This window comes from Xenopus tropicalis, chromosome 1, assembly GCF_000004195.4.
Source record: "Xenopus tropicalis strain Nigerian chromosome 1, UCB_Xtro_10.0, whole genome shotgun sequence".
In the NCBI taxonomy this organism is placed as follows: Eukaryota; Metazoa; Chordata; class Amphibia; order Anura; family Pipidae; genus Xenopus; species Xenopus tropicalis.
This window is the reverse complement of record NC_030677.2, coordinates 120,364,390-120,385,640: the sequence shown is the minus strand read 5'-3', so window position 1 is coordinate 120,385,640 and position 21,251 is coordinate 120,364,390. Positions and strand designations below refer to the sequence as shown.

General features: G+C 37.3%; 1 protein-coding gene across 1 annotated transcript; it reads right to left on the bottom strand.

Moving 5' to 3' along the window:
* Nucleotides 1-3,721: 3,721 nt before the first annotated feature.
* tmem38b (transmembrane protein 38B) lies at nt 3,722-18,299 on the bottom strand. The gene is given in 6 exon segments (NM_001016127.3): nt 3,722-5,367; nt 8,863-8,980; nt 9,736-9,823; nt 10,633-10,817; nt 13,017-13,173; nt 18,169-18,299. Coding segments are annotated over 6 exon segments (855 nt in total). The 5' UTR covers nt 18,278-18,299; the 3' UTR covers nt 3,722-5,169.
* Nucleotides 18,300-21,251: the final 2,952 nt, after the last annotated feature.

Sequence of the window (21,251 nt, the reverse complement as noted above, 5' to 3'; positions counted from 1 at the left end):
GCTCACCTCCTACATTCCAGTTAAGTGCCTCACCTTCCTCCATACCTCCTATTCATTCTTCACAGAATCCCTAACGTTTTCTTTTTAATTTTGCCCCTTCACTGTGCTACTCCTCTTCCGCTTAGATTGCCCAGGGACCTCTTTAACACATTTCTCCTTTTGCTCCTTTCTCTCAATTCTCTTAAAATCTTTTCCTCCTCTGCAAGTTCCCCCAACTTTTCCCTTGTGGGAGAATGAATCTGTTGGACACAGCATTTTGCTTTGTTTCTTCCCTGACTTTTAATCAACCACTGTCCAATTACCCCTCTCCTTTTTATCATCTCTCTTTTACCTGCCTAAACAACCTCCTCTCCTTCCTTTCCCACATTTCCCCTATCATTCCCATACCACTGTCCTCTTGCATGTTTCCTTCCTGAACTATGGACTAATCTATGTTCTCATCTGGGGCAACCTGCTCAGTCTGAAATTCCTTTCCAATATCTGGCCAGTTTTTAAGCACATTGTACCATGCCTCTGGGAAGTCTCATTGTATATGGCCCAACTTTTTATTCAAAACACCTTTTTGTTACATTTTTTACTGTCATGGCCCAGACCTTCACACAAAGCACATTTTTTATATTTACATTTATTAGGAAATAAGCTGACCGGTTTCTTGCTTCAAACCTACTGCTCCTTCCTTTCTCTCCTGTCCACTTTATTTTCACTACATTTCTTCTCTTAAATGTTTTTTGCATAGTATTGCCAGAAAACTGTACACCCTTAGAAGCAAAGTCAATCTGTGCTGCAGATTCACCCTTATGCATTTGCTGAAATCTCTCCTTATTGCTATATGTCTCTCTCCAGGGCTCAATCTTTTTAAGAACAATATCAATTTCACTTTCCACCTCCTCCATGTTCTTATTTAATACTGCAAGCTCCCATATCTTCTTCACACAGCTTTCACCCTTTGCCAGCTTAAGATCCATTACAATCCTATAAATATTAGTTTTAATAATCGTTTTTTCTTACATAACCATGCATGTCAATAAGAGCCATAGAGTCAATGTCCAGTGCAGTGTCCAGTCTTTAGCAATATGCTCCCCATTATCAATCTGTTTAACCCAGTCTTCATGCACCTTCTCACACTGATTAGCCTCCATATCTGGGCAGCAGCATAGAAACATGGAAATCCTATCAGTTCAGTTGTCTCCTTCAGGAGAGGCGTGTATAAGAACTGTTAGTTACCTGAGGAGGGAAGGGAGTTTACACCAGTACAACTTGCAGTGCAGCAGTATAGAGAGACTGAAGTTTATCAGATGAAAATTCACATGGCTGAGGGCTCTTGGTAAAGTAAGAAAATGTTTATGTCCATGTCAAATTTTAAAATTAAATATAGAAAAAATTGCTCTTTCCAAAACCAGATTCCAGTAGGAAAACTGGGGTTTTCCAGGTAAAGGATCATTCTGTAATTTGGAATGCCACACATTGTCTGCTAAAAAACATTAAACAAATATAAAGCTACTGCTATCCTATTACAGAGAAAAAGGAAATAATTTTAAGAAATTAGAATTTATTCCAGTAATTCAGAAGTTTATGGATAACGGGTTTTGAGATCTCATAGCTGTACTAAATAAAATCTCTTAATACGCCTTTAAATAGTTTTCCACTACTGATGCACGGCTGACAGCTTTAAAAAAGTTTTTCCAATTTAAATACTTGTAAAATGTCAGCTTTCTACTATGTCAACTCTGAGAAAATATGAATATTCAACATATTTTAGCATTTTCATTTTCTCCTGGGAGCAGAATAAGTGTTTAAAAATAAATGTTTAAAAATGTAAACTGCCAGTTTCTTTTTTTAACTTACCTCTCTGTAGTATTATTTTTATTATACTGTTCATTTAGATCTCCTAAAGGAAACTGCAAAAACCTAGTTCTACACTAATTCTATACTTTTGCTTTCAGGCAACATTTACTTAATAATAGTGTGTGTTACAAGGGGTCAAAAGTGGGAGAAGTGAATACAAAAGTAATGATATATCCTAAATATACCTATTTGTGAAATAAAGATGTATCAACATTTTTTCTTCGGAACAGAGCTATGTGACACTCTCATTATGGTTTTCTCAAATTTCCTTGATTCCAGCTTTTCCAAATTTGCTGGTGCTGTGTTGGTGCTGGTGCTGTATATGGCAAAGCATTGCTGACCATCAGTGGGAAAAGGTTCTTCAAGTAACATAGTTCAAAGATGCCAAAGCATCTCCTAGAAATGGCAGCCACCAGTTGGACTCAACTCAACATATGTCATCATTTTGTACATGTTATGAGTCTCCTCATACAACCCTGGTCCAATAAATGAGAAGTAATTGTAGGGACCCATGGGTTAATATGCCCCTATGGTTTTAAACCCAACAATTTCCTTCTTTATCCTGTTACTGGGCAAAGACCCATGTATCTAGTTTACCATTTGCATTTGTGCCTTATTGGTTCATAGGTAGACCACTCACTTTGCACTCTAATATAGTGTTTAGTTAAGGGGTGGATCCTGCTCTTTGGCTTCATCTGTTGACTTAGGTGGAAGTTCCACTGAGCTTGGGATCAACAGGGACCCAGGAAGCCATTATACCCAAGAGAACCATCTGACTCTAGTGAAACTCGGGGAAGAGGGACCCCGTGAACGAGGAATAGCTAGAATAGTAGAACATCCTTAGGAGCACTGAGGCAGTGAGATCAGATAGAAAGAGCAGTTTTTGGCTCCAACCAGGAGAGATTAGCTGGAAGTACCCTTCCTTACAGGCACTGTTGCCTTAGTGCAGGACCACGGTTAAGACACAGGATTCAGGTTAGTTTCTATCCCTGATCCATAGTCGGCTGTTTGGGATCCTTAACAGCTAAGGTATACATCCTGAGGACCTGAGATACTTGTCCAGACTACTCTCCATAGTGGTGCCATGCTGTTTGGCTGTCTTTACCCTGCCCAGACTATGTAGAGGTGGGATAAACCGGTGGACATTCTCTCTTTCTATCCTCAGAACTTTTACCTGCTATCTCCTGTGTGTGAGTATCTGCAATAACCCTGTTGACTAATTGTCTTGGACAATAAACAAGTTAATTTCTGTTTCAGCACAATGAACCTTCTTGCGTCCATTCTTTATATCACTTTGCACACAGCCTAAATGAGTCGTAGTTGCACCACACCCCAAGGATATTTCCACATAGCGAAAGTCCTATGTACCCCATGCTCTAAAGCCAATCTAGCTGGGGTTGCCTGACAGCCAAATAGGGGTTACATAATAATATTGGTTTAAAACTGTACTGACGAGAGATTAAATAAAATAACTAAAAACTGTTTTTTTTTTTACTAAATGCAAAATGAGACTTTTATATACCCAGAGCCAGTAAAAAAAAAAACAAAAGCAGCATTTCTACACAGAAAGCTTAGAACGCAGGATTTAGCCTTTGGCGGTAACTGTAGGAGACAAGACATTTAAAAAGTTTTGACCTCAGCATGATAATATAAATAGCCTGTGGTGTTTTCAGCAGAAAAAAAAAGATCTCAAATATATATGCACAATTCAAGCAGCCAATTGTTTTGGCTGCTTGAATACATGCCACTTAAAGCCCCATGTGCCATGACCCTTAGGGTAAGAGAGATCAATGCTTTATTGCCAACTCATATATTCTTAGAACCACAGCTGGCAAACTTTAAAAATCATGGCAAGATATAATAACAATTTGCAGTGTAACATTGTTCATTAGACAGTTTATTAAAGTGCAAATTTCAATTGTACATTTTTAAGACCAGTCTGAAGTGGCATAAATTTGGTGCAAAATAACTATTACATACACTAAGCACTGGAACAAATGAAAATGCACAATTTTTTTTATTCGCAGTTGTGTTCTCATGGGTTTAGAAACTGTACAATGTGCAAAAGAACAAAACAATTATTGGCACTGTAAATGTTTGTTTCTGTTTATTATGTTTATTACATTTCCCCCATACCTTGTTATGAGTGAAAGAGCCTTGAACCAAGGTTGGATTCCAAAAACTGCTTGAACCCAAAAAGTGTGAAAATCTCTTTTTTTCCCAAGATTGAAAGGCTTGTAAGTATATACCAAGTATATACTGTCTCACATTCAACCTGGATTTAAAAAAAGTAACCCTACCACTAAGTAATAGCCTTTAACTACTTACCTTGCAAACAACAAACTGGATAGACAGGACTGTACATCCTGTAAGATGCTGTAGTGAAAACATGCAACACACAAGTTCAAAGAAGTTTGTTTTCCAACCATCACCCACTAAAAATAATTTACACAATCCCTTAATGCATTTAAAGAAATCAGTTGGGTATAATATATCTACTATAAAAGAGGAAGCAGATATCAAGGTTTAACTGTGGAAGTAGTAGAGTAACAATTTTCCATTGTTGTACTTTATCTTTATTTTTTATTTTTTTTTAAGTTTACCAATCTCCAGTGTAGGGGCTATCCTCTTACTAAAAATTTGATTATGTTCTCCAAGTGTAGGGTCTACCCACTTACTATGACTTCAGTTATGTTCTTCAAGCCATGCCCCCGGAAAAAGTTTGTATTATAAAAGAACAAGGACAATTATTTTCAGTTTTAATCAGCAATCTGCCCAAAAAGTTTGGTAGAGGTAGAAATAGTCTAGTATCTTTAAAAGAGAAAAAAAATAAACATTTGATTATTCTGGTATTTAAAATATGCATAATTTATCATTTCTATAAATTATCACCCTGAATATGCTATTTTTGTATCAAAATTATTAAACATAAATTTAGGATCTTTCAGCCACTATTCTACATCTCAGTCACAATTATTACTCACCAATCCAAATCAACATATATTACTTGAAATTATTAAATACAATCAACCACCATATTTCAAATTATAAAGCAATTTCTTCCAAGTGATGCAATATGACCCTTGCTAGCTTAGCATTTTTTCTCAGGACACCAAGGCCCCTGCCTAAGTAATAATGATTAGCTATTGGTTAGCCGTAACATACTCATTTACCAGATGCAGTATTCTTTACAGTGACTGAGCAGGCCCAATATGTAGTCAGCATCCCTACCCTTTATATTCAGTAACAAAGGCTTTTTCACATTGGAAGGATTAAGTCTTTAAACATGTGTTACTGCTGGTGCATTTTTCTACTACTTGTGGCTCAGTTGTCCTTTTTATTGTCTTGTTCTCCAGAGTCCTTATCCAGTGTTTTCTTAGAAGGCTTCCCTTTGTCACCTGAAGAAGAAGGACTCTCCCTAACTTCTGCTGGTATCTGCTGCCGACTAAACAGAATGTGCTGTAGGGATGTCTCAAGAGGTAGAAATGGAGAGGCTGTAGAACGTGTCAGCATCATGGTCACCTAAATTCAGAAGAACAAAAGCAAAAATGATATCAAAACAATTCAATCAGATGTATTTATATCAAACAGTGCAGCACTTTTTGTAAGGTACAAGCTTTTCCAATATGTGAAAAATTAGTGAAAAATCTTTTTTATAAACTCTGAAGGTACAAATGACCAGACAAACAGACCAAACATCTGCTGGAGACAGATATTCCAAAGTATCTTTCCTAGCCATAGTAGGTAATTTAGTGTCCCTTAGTCCTTAGTAGCTAGTAACCGATTACTAGTTTTTTCCTGTTAGGATTTCAATAGAGCAACCTCATATGGTTTATAAAAGAAAAAAAAAAAAAAAAAAAAGAACACTCAGGGGCAGTAGCTTTTCATTGTATTAAGGATTTGCATTAAGTACTGTATACTGTCTAGATGTATTATTTCCTCTTTATCAGATTAGTGAATTTATCTGTTATCATCATCACCTGGAAACTTATATTTCTTGGTCTGAGGGTTGAAAGAACAAGTAACATACGAGTGGCCATACACATGCATGGCCACCTTCTATTACAAAAGAAAATATGTAAAATCTGTTAGATCAATGATACATTTTTGTTCACCCTTCAGACGGTTCATACACTGTAAGCAACAGCCAATCACGCAACAAAATATAGGGCCTCAAATTTGTTTAAATGTGGCCCCATGAAAACACTTAAGGTTTAAGACCTATTCTCCCTAGCTGTACAAATCTGCACCTTACACCAAATAAAAGTTGGAGAGCACAAGTCAGCCCTGTCCTTACCACCTGCCCTATGTACAGGGCCCCATCACAGCCTTTACCCACTGCCAATCCATTACATAAGTTGGGGGATGGGAGGAAATACACCCACATGCCTCTCTGTCTGTCTCTGACAAATACAGAGCTGCTGAACACAGGTAGGAGCAATTTATTCTCTCTGGAGTAATAGTAAAAAAAAGTTCTGGGTGTGATTTAAGATAATGATTTATTGGTGCAAGGTGGAATTTTTCAGCATAATAGGATGCACGCCCAATAATAAAATTCTGCCTAATTACAGAATAAGTAATTTTAAGCAACTTTTAAGTAGCCATTAATTCAACATTGTCAAAGGTTTTAAAATTATTTGTTAATTGAAGAGTTGAAGACATTATCTGTACGTCTCTTTCTGTATTGTTGGTTCTGAAAATTAAATTAAAACAAAGTAATGAAAGTCAGCCACACAGTGCCTTCCATGCTTCTTTACGGGTCAGTTAGATAGCTTCTACATTAATTCATTGATTCAACAGTCAGAACCAGCAACGCAAAGAATATAAAGAAAGAAGCTACTGCTTTTAACGGTTTCAAATAACCACTTAAAATCTGTAATAACTTTATATTGGAAAGGATCAGAATTACTACATCAATAGGCCAGATTTAATTTACAACTCAATTCATGTAAAGATGTAACGCTTATGTCATATATGGTACATAATATGGATATATTAATTATTATAATATATATAATTCTGGAGCCAATGTGCCTGGGTTCAGTATAGCAGATGTCACATAAACCATAAAGACAGATTCCGCACTCACAGGATTTAAAAAAAAGTGGTAATTTATTGTGACGTGGAACTAATGTTTCGGCTGTGTCCACAGCCTTTGTCAAAGTTACAGTGAATGGAAACAACCCCCCTGAAAAACCCAAAGTGGCGGGAAAGCAGCAGTGACATCAGGTGAGACAAATTGCAAGCTAATTAATTCAAAAACAGACAAAAACGAATGAGCATCCTCCATAGCTGAACTGCAACTCACCAATCGGTGCCTATAAGTGTAGCCAAATTATAGCATGAAGAACAGGGCTGCTATTGCATTGCGTAAGGACAGACCCGCAAAGGTATTAAATAAGCACAAAACGCCGGGTTAGCAGGGTCGGTGGCTCAGAACTGCATTAGTATTATGTATGTGTACGGCATCGCAAAATCGTTTCCAGCCAACGATACTGATGATAACAGCTACTGACGCCTACTTGTAAACATATTTAATTGCGATGCCGTGCTACGTTTGCTGGTAACTCCGCCTAGCGATTAATCCATCTTTAAAAATGTGAATTTTCATTAAAATTGAGTCTATGGGAGATGGCCTATCCATAATTCAGAACTTTCTGGATAATGGGTTTCCGGAAAAGGGGTCCAATACCTGTATGTATATATATGTGTATATATGTGTCGAGTAGCCGCAGTCAGATCCGAATTATTTAACAATTGTGGGTGCAGTGTCAAAACAGTATATAAACATTTTCTAATATATTATTAATTAAAATTGGTATGGCTTTGCTAAAACCCTGGCTATATCAGTTTGTTGCCACAAAGTCATAGCAATTTTAATTAATCATGCAGAAAAATAGTTTTGACAGACATCACAATTGCTATATACATATATCTAAATATATTATATATATATATATATATATATATATATATATATACTGTATATAGGCAGAACATCTAAAATACTTGTTAAGAAGTACTTGATTCCTTTAGATTTTAGACTTTATTCTTAACATGTAGAGTGAGGGCACCTTGCTAGAAGCTACCGTATAATCTGACAGATCGATCTCTCTAATCTTAAACTCAGCAAAGATAGTCTTTTTACCCCATAGCAAGGGTATAATCGGTTAATCTGCTTTCTATTCAGATGGAAAAATGTAATCATTATTTTGAGATTTTTTGTTTGTGTGTAAAAGTACACATACATACACACCTTACAGTCATTCAGACAACAAATTTAGAGGACAGCCAGTGCTTTTCAAAGAGGTAGATGCCATTTAGCTTGCCACAGCAAAGGTATTCTCAATTGATGCTATAGCTAAAAGCATCTGTTTAAAGGATTTTTTTTTTATCATAATTCCAGGGTTCCCATAGTGGGCTGCATCAATATTTGCAAACTTGCACCGAAAGAATTAAACACAAATGTCTTTTTAAATAAGAAATGCCAGAAATGCATTTGAAAATTTTAGCCAGATTAATGAACAAATGTGCGCAACTGCATTCATTTTGATGTACTAGACTTAACTGCTGCAAATGCAATGTTGTGCTTGGCCACAATGAACCCTTTTATCACTTTCTCCTCATGAAACAAGTAAAAGGGAGGGTTAGTCTGATGATTAAAGCAGAAGCCCTCAGAAGTCTTCTTCTGAGGGTTAGAGACTTATTACATTTGATATGCCATTTTTATTGCCAGCAAATTTTGTAGCTAGTGGCACCATTCTGCTGCTACCTTAGTAAAGGACAGGACAAAGAGGTGAGAAACATGTAGCAAGTGACAAAACTAAGTCAACTGCAATAACGATACAATAGAAGAAGCGTCCAGTAATAGCAAACCATGTATGTTAATCTCAAGATCTCCAATATCTGAAAACATACATTTAGTAAGTCATGCATTCTCATAAAAAGAAACCCATAAGAGCAGCAGCCCACAATACTACACTGCCCCAAAGTCAGGAACTGCATAATTGTACTTACCTTAATCAGTATTAGAAACAGTGTGTAGATAAACATGAGATTATGCCGTGAGATAGGAAGGTACTGGCCATGTTGTAATGTAAACAAAACAGCTCCAATTAAGGTCACCTTTACAGGGCTGTAAAGAAGAAATATTGTAGGTGAGTCAAACTTATTTTTACTTAAAGGACAAGTAAACCCTATTTTGCCCAGGCAGTGCTCCCTGTAGAAAAAATTGCACTTTAATTACCTTTTTTCAGCATCACTAGCGTGGATATCACTCATACATGCACAGTAAAGGGAAATTGAAATATGTTATATTATTGTGGCCCAAATCAAGCCCATGCTACATCTCATGGGAAGGTAAGTAATGTCAGAGATGTGCTCTTGGCACCACCCAGTCAATCGGGGTTTCCTTCTCTTTGAAAGGAGACATATAGCCTAATGTTGAATAATAAATCCTAAAATTCAAAACAAGCAAACTTCCCTATATCTTTTCCATATAAACTTTCTCAGAGCTAAATGAACAGACACAGAGGGTACCGACTGCCTGAGCGAGGAGTGGTGGCGGCTCTGTATTTTACTGAAGTTCTGTAGAAAATGAAAGCAAGCAAACTGTAAAGTTCATTTAGGTCAGCGAATAATCAATTTTTTTTATGAAAGTGGTACAAGATTTGTAATAATTTTATATGTGAAAATTGCTTGCTTGAGGTTTAGAAGCAAATATAGAGTTTTCAAAATTAGGCTATGTCCTCTTTCATATCATGATATGAAAAAATTGTTCAGATTCAGTTTTAATCAAATTCCAGTTTCCTACAGAGCCAGATGCAATTCAATAGAAAAAAAAACACACATTATGCCAAATAAAAATAACAATTATTCTGATTTACATACTATGACATTTTGAGGAATTCATTGCTCTCTGGTTTCCAGACACCCCTCACTAGTTGTTCAAAGTTGGAGATCAATCCTCCTCCAGCACCTGGAAACATGGAAAAAAATAAGTGAATATACTACCTATATGAATTTGTTTTCTCTTCCTAAAATGTGCCCGGTTACCTGATTAATGAATATGTGCTATGGTCTAAAGCCAGTGAATTAAAATGAGATGATGCTACAGACACAGTACATTCATCTGCAGCACACAGGCTCTTTCGCTACAAGCACATAGGCCAAATAAGGGTTTATGCACAAAGACAAAGTTGAATATTTGTTCCTTAAATGTTGCTCCAGTTCTGTAATTTACAGCAACTAATCCACAGTTATTATTTCATTGCCTATTCCCACTAGAAAGCAAAGCCTTGAATGGTTGCTGTGGGTCAGTGAAATGGGGCAAACTTTGACTGTGTTTATGCATTACCCTAATTATCTTCTATAATTGTATAATTTTAGTAGAAATGTGCATGGGTCTAATCTTGTACCCAACATATAGTTTTACCTACATCCTGATCAGACCACTAATAAAGCAGTAATTGATAAACCGCTGGCAATGAAATAATGCAAGTATTTTATCTGCTGTCTCTAGTTAAGATGAAAAAGACAAACAAAAACTAAATAATCATTTCTATTTTAACCAAAATATAGGCTCAACATTTAGATATTTAAATAACAGCAAGGCTTAAGCAAAGCAACCTTGTCATATTTTTTGAGGCAATAGTTCCAGTCAGTATATAATGTTATATCCTGTTATTGGTCCCTCTGCCAAGGTGGTCAAATAACCACTGCTATCTCACAACTAAAAAAGGAGTTTGACTGTTTGGCAAATTAAGAATGCACATATGTCTAGCTTACCTCTAGCCCAACCTATAGTTATCATGACTAGCATTGCATCTTTATAGTGGCTATGAGCATGTGCCACCCCTGATAATATCTTCCATGTCCTGGTCACTTCCTTCATCCCTGCAAGGATGAGTCGGATAGGAAGGAAAAAGAAGCAATTGTAGAAGAGATCATAAGGGAAATAATACACCATGTACCTGAATGTAAAAAAAAAAAAAATTTTGAAATAACCTCAATGATTTGCTACATCTTTGTCTTTAACGCCCCCCCCAAAAAAACTGCATTTTCCACATGATGATTTTAACAACAGAAATAATTACCAGAGGCTTTTCTTTCCCATGGTGCATAGGGAAGTCCTACTATAGTCACTATATATAGTATATATTAATACTAAAAAAAACTCAACAAAACCCTGAGACTCTTGAAACCTTACTAGTGCCATTTGGTTGTTTTTTTAATTTCCTTCAACATAATGTATTTTCCTGATAGTTTCCCTTTTAAACTGTAAATGTGTATATGTATAACTTTATTTATAAAGTGCCACAAGGGTACGCAGTGCTGTACAATCTTACAAAATACAAAATTACACACAGGGAGGACAAGTGATATAATAAATAAATACTATTATATATATATAAATAAATACACAGGGAATAAGTGCCATGTGGTATGAGACACAGTAGGAAGTAGGTCCCTGTCCCGTAGAGCTTACAATCTAAGTGTTTGTAAAGCACCATGTCCCTAATTAAATCAAGGAAAAAAAAAGATTGATATGATTATATCACATCTTTCCTGTAAATATGTTTTATTTATTTAATACAAGCTACCTACATGTTATCCTAGCCATATAAAATGCTTTAATTTCAATAAACGTTCCTGTATGAAATGTTATTCAAATATTACTTGCACTTTTTACTTTCTCCATTGCAGGAACCACAAAGCGACAGCAGATGGCAATATAGCAGCAAATATCTAATGGCACCATGTATTTATTTTCAGATTTAATTAAAGATTGAAAAAATGTCAACATTTTCAAAGATATTTTTTGGAAATGTAGTAATTTAGCAACTCATTTGTTCTAATGGTAAAAGTTAACTCAGTTACTCAGAGTTAATCTGTGTCACAGAATAATTTCCATTCTGTATTAGGAAAAATATATACACTATAGTGAATAATGTAACCCCTACTTTAATGTATAAAGATATTATAAGTCAGTGAAGACAGAAAACATATGAAAATTTTTATTAATGACTTGTCTGGCCTTTGTGGACACAGGGGAAATGAATATGCATACCTTCCTGTTCTATTTGTGCTGCTGCAAGTTTATTCAGGAAACATACACATGCAGGTGTACTGTGCATAAGTTTGAAGATTAAAAAAGTGTTTATCAACTGACAGAAAACATCAAAAGGTTTACATTATTTTTTACATAGGATAATTCCCACAAGATTTATGGTTGTCAAACTAGAGGCCCGCAGGCCAGATACCGTATATACTCGAGTATAAGCCGATCCGAATATAAGCCGAGGTACCTAATTTTACCTAAGAAAACTGGAAAAACGTATTGACTCGAGCATAAGCCTATATATTTATTTCAAATAAAAACAGTAAACTAGCTTTGTAAGCGGAGAAGTGGGTCAACAAAAACAATATGTGTACTACCCCACACTCATTGCACAAACTGGCAAACTGGCGGCAGACCCGGTCCCGGAGGAGATGTAAGGGGAAATAAGTATTTCTAGTGGTAGCCTAGGCCAGGGCACTGGAGGGTTTGGTTGCAGGTGGCCTAATTTGCACACAAAAGGAGAGAGGGTGCTAGTCTAGAGGGACCCATGGCACCCGACTCGAGTATAAGCCGAGGGTCACTTTTTCAGCACATTTTGGGTGCTGAAAAACTAGGAAAAACTAGAGTATATACAGTAAGCCCCTCCAAGGGATTTTATGGTGGAGCTCTTTTCAAGAACTCCACAGACTTTTTTGTAATACATCATTTTAATATAATCTGGTCCTCAAACCTGCAATATAAAAAAAAATTAGCCTACTACATACAAAAAACTTACACTGAACTGTTTTAGGGTATTGCGGCCCTAAAAAATAAATAAAGGTACCATCAAGACAAAAGAAGCCATGGTACCTACATGTTACAAGACCCCTAAGAGTAAGGGAACACATATTGTTGTCCTCCATCTTGTGTGGGCAACTGAAAATACCTTTGCATTGAAGATAAGTAGAATGGCTGTATCCTTGCCAGTAGAATCTCATGAAAATATACACATTTGCACAATGTATGCAAACAATAAGTTTCTGTTGGCAAGGATAGCAATTCTAATTAACCTGAAATAAAATAGATTCATGAGCAAGGTATTACATTCAACATATGCTTATTAACATCTTACCATACTGCAGATGCCAATATAATGCTAGTAGTGTTTGAAAGAATTCCAACAGGAGGTTCAGCAAGCAGAATAGAAGATAAAATGCCACCTCCAAAGCAGTAAAGCATGGAACTAAACCAGGATGCCAAAGGACTGCGAGATGCTACATCCACAGCACCTATTAAAAAAAAAAAAAAACAATTTAAACAGATCATTACCTGTGCTATGATTACATACTGTGCTATGCTGAACTGTTTGATGGGACACCATCCATTACAAGTGAAAATTAGTTTTGCAGTGGGTGTCAGATACTTCCACTAATAACACTTTAAAAGGTAATTTACATTGAAGACCACAGTTCTGCAACTGTGGTCAGCACCTCAACCTTTGCCCCTCCTGTGAATTTTGAGCAACTACCTCTATTGATGTAGGGGGAACCTGAAGCTACCGCCACCTCCCCTCTTTAGTGTGACTGTGTCCTAACTGCACACACAAGTTCATTTTTTTAACACAATGCCTTTGGCAGTGTTATTCATGACAAGTTACAGAGCGCTAGCATTATTGTCATTACCACCAACCCTAAACAAGCATCAGACTTTTAATCCAGCACAAGGGGCAAAGCACAACCAGCCTTAGAACGAGCACTAAGGTTACACTGTCCAGGAGCCTAGTAAATAACCCTTTTGGTCTTCCAGTGGTTGTCCTGTGAATAAATTATAATAACAATGTCTTTTCTATAAGACTCAAAGAGCTCCACAGAATTTTCTAGTGCATAGATGTCGATTAAAATACAAAATTGGCCCTAGGAAGAACATTTCTGATTTAAAGAATTGTTTTAAAGGCATGTTTTATTTCATGTCAAGTGAACACATATATAGGACACCTTATAAGGCAAAGAAAATCTTCACACAGAAGTTTATTCCTGAGGCTATAATATACCACTTTAATTCCTTTTTTACTTCATGGGAGAATGTTAAACTGCTGCTGAGTACTTTCCCTCTATGGAAGTGATAAAAAAATTATTCAATTGTAACGGTTTGCTGCAAGCTGCCATAGGTTCTTTTTCTCAAAAACAATTACCATGAAATAAAACATTAAGGCCAGGTCCATAAACAAATAGTTTTTAAAGTTCCAACTTTTTAGAAAGGATTAATAAATCTGTCTATGTGGAATTTAAATGCAACTCACTATCTGAGTCCAGTATAACCTGAATGAATGGCACTAATACTTTTAGTATTTGTTTATTCTTAATAACTTTATTTTGTTATACTTTATTTTGTTGAAAAATTGCTTCCTTTCTGCTTTTTTCCAGCTTTCAGGAGAAGTTCACATTCAGTACTTTTAGTATTAGTTTATTTATCGTAACTTTATTTTGTTATAGTTACTTTATGTTGTTAAAAATTGCTGTTATAAGTCACTGACCCCAGCAAAGAAAAAACTGATGCTTTTTGCACTTTTTTCTTGTTACTATTGTTTATCTTTCTCTATAGGCCCTTTCCCACTCATATAACATACCAAATGTAATAATAATAATAATGTAAGTGAAATAGATGGAGAACAAAATCATAAATACAAACATTACAAAAATGCTGTATATTTCGATGATATCTGGAAGCTGCATGTTTGCCATGTTAAGCATAGCATTTACTGATCTAATACAGCAAGAAATGGAAGAGCAAATATCATTGGTTGCTGTAGGCTACAATGCTAGGATAAACTTATTTGGTTTGTGCATAACTTTGCCTGTAAATATTTCATTAAGTTAAGTAAAAATATTTTTCCACCCCATGTGCTGGTTACTTAGCCTCCAGACTGCTGTCTATGTTATTTCACTCCTTAGATCACACAGGGCTGAAATCTTCATGTGTTCAACAGGCTCCATTTACAGTCTTATAGGGTTAAGTAATACATTTACTTATCAGCACTGCAGCACTATGAGATCAAGTTAGGACCATTTGCAGTTTTCTAACAAAAAGGCTTGCAAATATTTAACAAGTGAGGCTTGATTTATAAATACATGCATACATATAAATACATGAAGAGCATGACAGGTTCTACTAACTGTACGAAAAAATGCAAAACATTGGATTGTGTGCAAAACAAAGCAGCAGTAACATTCATGTTTATACTTGGATGGATTATGATTGTAAGGTGCCAATAATGAAAAATGCATTTAAGTTTGCACTTCAAATGGCGTGATAAACCTTGAAGCATTCTTTAAAGCAGTGTTCCCCAACCAGTAGCTTGTGAGTAACATGTTGCTCACCAACCCCTTGGATGCTGCTCCCAGTGGCCTCAAAGCAGGTGCTTATTTTTGAACTCCTGCCTCAGAAGCAAATTTTAGTTGAATAAAAACAAGATGTACTATCAAACAAAACCTCCTGTCAGCTAAAAAGTATGCACAGAGGCTACCAAATAGCGAGTAACAGCCCTTATTTGGCACCCCTACAAACTTTTATGATGCTTGTGTTGCTTCCCAAGTCTTCTAACATTTGACTGTGGCTCACGTATAAGAAAGGGTTGGGGGCACTTGCTTTAAAGTAACACTAAACTAAGTGCCCCATGTGTTTTATTGTTTTGTTTTTTTCTAACAGAAGTGGCAGGGCTTCAGGGAAGAGGGACATGTAATTAGGCTTGTGTAACTAATCAGATCTTTGCTGACTGTTTTATGCTCCAAAATGGAGACTTTTTTTGTGGAAAAGCCCACAGGAACATCAAGACTGAACATGAAAATCAGGGAGAAAACAGTCTATTGTGTTTAGAAACTATGGCACACTGGGCTACAGTATTGAAATTTGGCCATGTTAGTAAATGGTACCTAATAAATCTACAATATGGATTACTGTAGCACAAAAGCACATTTATGGCTGGCCTTAAAGGATATGTAGCAATTTAACATTTTATTAACTGCTAATATTATTAACTGGGGCTCAATTCATGTAACTCAATGGTCAGAGAGATTATGTTTAGATGGAAAACAGAGAACTGTTCTGATGTTGCTTAGAAAAGGGATTAAAAGCTTTAGAAGACCTTTGTCATCACTTTCCTTAGCAGAGCAAAATCAGAACAGTTCTCTGTTTTCTTTCTGATCATATTAAACTCCAGTTGTACAGTTACAGAAATTCACCAGCAGGTGATGCTGTAGTTACAAAATTCCATTTATTAGTGGTTAGTAAAAAGTTGTGTAACTGAGTAATAAGAGGCACAATTTTGCTTGAGTTCGTGTTCAAAACTTCCATCCTGGGCTTTAATAAATAAGTCAAGCAAAAAAGTCCTACAAAAAGTTTTGCTAGTTGATTTGACTTATTGCAAGAGATATACCATGACTTATATGCTAGAGATATACCATGACCTAAAAGAAAGAACATTTGCAAACATATAACAAGTCTATTAAATTTGGGTAGGAGTAGTTATTAAAATTGCTTCTGTTACTTGTGACACTTTCTTCCTGTACACCTCAGTGGCTTTTTCTAAGTATAATTATGGAGTAAATTCCAGGCTAACTTTGATATATGTAATTTTATATGGCACACAAAGAGAGATTTACAGTGAGAATCTATGCAAAAGGGGAAGCTCAGCATTAGTTTAAACTCTGCAAGTTTATTAATGATTAACTATTGTGGTGCAAATTTAAATATAGGGATTATTTTACATGTATACACTGTATGTAAATATATATGTACAGCCCTAGGTGCACTTCAAATACTGTTTTCTTTTGCTTTTCTCCTCTGACTCTTCTAATCCTTTTCATTCCTTCCATAAAGTTAAACTGAATATTATGTATACACAACAAAACTGTTATTTTAAGTTATGCTGGAATTTAGCAGGGACTGGTATAGAGGGGTTAGTGTTGAGCCAAAGAAGAATATCAAAAACGTTAAAAAAGTTTAAAAAGTTAATCAGTTGTGGGTAAAGAAAGTTACTTATTAAACCAATGTTAAGCATAGACAAAGTCAAAGTTTTTATTACACATCAACTCTATTTTTTCAGTAACTAGTGGAAAAGTCTTACCCAATGTGTTCACTTTTTACCTACACTTTACAGGGAAAGGTTTATAAAAAGTAATTAAAAGGTTTGCCTAAGGACACACACACTTTATAATAAGCAAACGGTCCATCTTAAAGTACTGAAGGTACTAGGTACCAAATAGGCAGTGAATGTTTATCTTACGCTGAGCCGGAATCGTGCTCTTGGCCTCAGTATCCCAACAATGCTCAACAATGCACCTTAGGCAGCCTAAATATAAGTCTTGTGCCAGAGGATGCTAAGAATTGTATTTCAACAGATGAAAGTGGCTGTTCATCATACAACATGCCTTTCATTATTAGGTAAACACACTTAACACTTGTGTTACAACTGTCCATGGCCACTTTAATGTAGTTTCCAAACATCTAGATTCAATAAACCAACAGAGGAGACAGCCCAGGAAATATCAACAGTTCTCTGGGCAAGGTCAAGGCCAGAAAAGCTAATGTATAATGCTTTACTTATAACATAAGCTTTCCCAAAGTGTGAGGTGGGACAAGCATCAGGGCTATTAAAGGTGAAAATGGAATGAAAGCTTCCTCGCTACTAATGATACGCCTAGAATAATAGCAGGGTAACTGTAAAACTCTCATTATTATATGGGTGTGTCTCATACATGTACAATACGTGTAATTTATATTACTAGACCAGTGCTGTCCAACCTAATACATGTAGTTGGGTGATTATACGTCACACAGCAAGTAGGAGGGCCAAATTCAATAAAAATGATATTGTAAATTGAAGTCTACGAAGCAAAGTGGGGGCCATGAAAATCTTTAGGAGGGTCACATCCAGCCTGCGGTCCTCTAGTTGGGGAGCCCTGGTCTGGGCTACATGTTCCTATACTGTGGGCCTGCTTCTCTGGGGGCCCTGGAGCAGTAAAATCAGGGTATAGCCTAAAGGCGAGTTAGCCATTCAATCACTATTCTGCATAGTCTTGGAACTCGAACAGAACTTACTCTGACACCTTTCCTTATATATCCATTTGCTTATTATGAGGTTGGGGGGAACCAAATGCTGGGCCGCCTAAGGGGAGGTTAAATGGAACTGATATGAAACCCACTGGCTCTATCATATTCGGTTCACATGACATAAATCCATGCATTCAGCAGTGCCATGCTCTGTCGGGCATTGCACACCTCCTCACCTGCTTGCTCCCTGGCAGACATCACAGAAGTCAGATAATGAGCCGTCTCAAAGAAAGGGAACATGGACAGCTGGGAAAACTGCAAGGAAAGCTCAGAAAAGGACTCCATGGCGAAGGAAGGGATTCTCGCTGCTAAACAATTCAGAGTTACTGCCTCAGTACGGTGAACAATTTAGGGCATGTGTGACAGCCCAGTAGGGGAGGGTTCATGCTGAATGAGGGGGAGTACAAGGAGGCGTGGAGACTATGAATGACAGAAGGAACTGGGCGGATATGAGCAGAGGGTAGGTGCCATAAGGGATAGGGCGGGGCAAAGAGGAGGGCTCATACTGGTTGGCGGAAGGAGGAAGTGCAGCTATGATTGGAGCGCGGAGTTGGGAGAAAGCTGACGTAGGAGGGCGGGGAAGGAAGGAGGGCTAGTAGTGTGACAGGGGGCGGGTGCATGCTGCATATGGAGCCTCAAGAATCTCGCCTATTTATAGTCCCGCTAATTAACGCGGAAGTCGTACAGCACTCAGGGCAGGAATGATTGTATCAAATGTCAGCCCTTTGCGTTCCAAACATCTGATGTGAACTTTTGCTTTCGGAGGCAGGGCTTCCCATATGGTTAGCGTACACTGTTACAAGAGCCCGGTTAGAAGAGTAACTTTCCGGCCACCAGAGGGAGCCATTGTTTAACATAAATCCAGTGTCACTTACTGAAACGCAGTCCTACAGTTTTAGAGGCATTTTACAATCCAAAAAGAAGATCAACTAAGACATATGGTGAGGCTGCCCAATGTAGATTTCCTCTTTGTTAAGTTATTAGTGGTAAATTTGTGTTGAAAAGTTGCAAGCCAGTGTGGTTGGAGGAAGAGTGTGGGAGTACCTGAGGGCTTGGATCATATGCTTGAATAAGAAGTTGGATTTTAATTGATCATTTGAAAAAAATTGTCGGGCAGGAGCAGAGGTGTACCTGACAGCTGGTTTTATGATAGATAAAAGTAGGGTCAGTTTAGACAGGGGGAGTCCACAAAGCAGTAAGTTACAGTAGTCTACAGTATATGGGATATGAAGAGGACATGAATGAGAACTGATACTTAATGCATGTTATTAACCCTAGGAAACACTAAGTAAAATACTCATCCATAGTGACTACAAAGGCACAGCATATCATTGCATAGTGTTGACTTACAGAAATATGATGTGAGATCATCCTGTGATGCCTAATAACAAACAATGATTAATTCTGTTTGCATTATGTTCAGTGACGTGTAGTGCCATGATTGTACCACGTAGCGCCAAAATATGTAATTTATACTTTTGACAGAACAACTGAAGACTCATTTATGACTGGAATGATAAGTGGGATGTGCAAAAAGTAACATAAATATGTAAGCTATTAATAAAATGCACCCGCCAAGAGTTCTCTGATAAATTTGTGTGCAACTGCATGCATTGATGCTAGAGTATCCTGGACTTGGTAGTACATCCAGGGTCCCCGCATTGTTTTGTGCTAATATAACTGCAACAGGCTTGCGCCAAGTGAATTGCATGTTAATGCCATTAACAAAATCTGTGTGCATTGGCTAACTGGAAGTGATGTCACTCCTGCTTGTGTGCATTTCCTCTCAATGTTAGGCACCCCCCAATTATTGTAAACGCTTACCTTATACCCCAGGCTGACGCTCCTGTTAGGAGAAAACTGCCCCAACCCGGGGTAACTGTGAGACCGGAATCCTCTTCCTTGTCTCTTCTATCTTCGGCTTTTTTTTGTTAAAGTTCGGCTTTTCACTCGCTTGTGCAAGTGGTGCGAAAAAAGGAGGAAGAACATTGCTGACTAGCAGTGATTTTAAACTTTTCTTCTCCTTTAATCACCTGTAACATTCTGTTTACATGTATTAGTCTTTTATTTGCTGTTTTTACCTTAGCAAGACCTTGCCTTAAAAGACATGTAAAGCCTACATTTGCCTACAATGTATATCAGTTAGGCACATCTCCCCCACCCAAACGGCATCATGTGTACTGCATATATCCCCTCCGCTTGCTAGCACCATCACATTTTCCTAAAGCAAATAGCAGCTTTCACCCGGTGGCAATTTTTCCTCTGATACATAATCAGATACATTTAAATCTGCAAACAGCACACACACACAAACCCTTATTCAGCATACATTTAATCAAGAGTGCAGGCTCACACAGGCAGAGCTGTCTCTGATAAAAGTTCTGCTTTGTTTGAGCTGAGCCCAGGAGAGGAGGTTAGGAGAAAAAAATAATAAACAGACAGCTAGAGCTGAGTTTCTATGGGAACCAGCAATGCCATACTGGCTGCTAGACTGGAGGGCGTGTATAGTAATCTGAGCTTAGAACAACTGAGCATGCCCACAAGCCAACAGCCAATGCAAATTCCTGAGGGAGGGGCTAAGTGGGTTACAGGAGGAGAAGGAAATCTAAGTGATTAAGGGGATGTTGCAGCCTTTCTATTAACCTCTGGACAACCAGTATGGCAAGTATTGAAAGACTTCAAAGAGGCTGTTCACTGATTAAATTTTTGTGTGTGGGGTTTACATGTCCTTTAAGGTTTTAACTTCTTTTTTCCCATTCCTAGCTAGGCAAGACCATTAAGGCCAGTGCACATGGGCGGATTCTCAGACTGTGGATAGACGCAGGCCGAGAATCCACCCCTACACTCTAAAAAGCTTCTGGTTGTGCCTGCACCCAGAGCCATTGCTATGGCCCAGGTGCAGCCACACACAGCAGAATTAGGGGCAAAACTGCTTGTGTATGTGTTTATCCGCAGACTGTGTGGCATTAGCCTAAAGGCCATAAGATATTCAGTGTGATGATAAATGCCTCGATTTCTTGATTTGTTCCTTGTCAATAATTTAAAGTACCATAGCTAACTGATAACAACAGTAACTCCTTTAGATTTAATGGCTGTGTGCAAGAAGTCAGAATCCTGTTTATGAAAATCTGGCTCTGTCTGTCAGTGGCAGTCTTGGTCACGCACAATCCAAATATTGGTTTGTTAGAGTATTGGTCCAATAACAATTTCTGCTCTATCAAATAGTAAAGCTCATTCCTTAAACAGTCAGTTTCAGTAA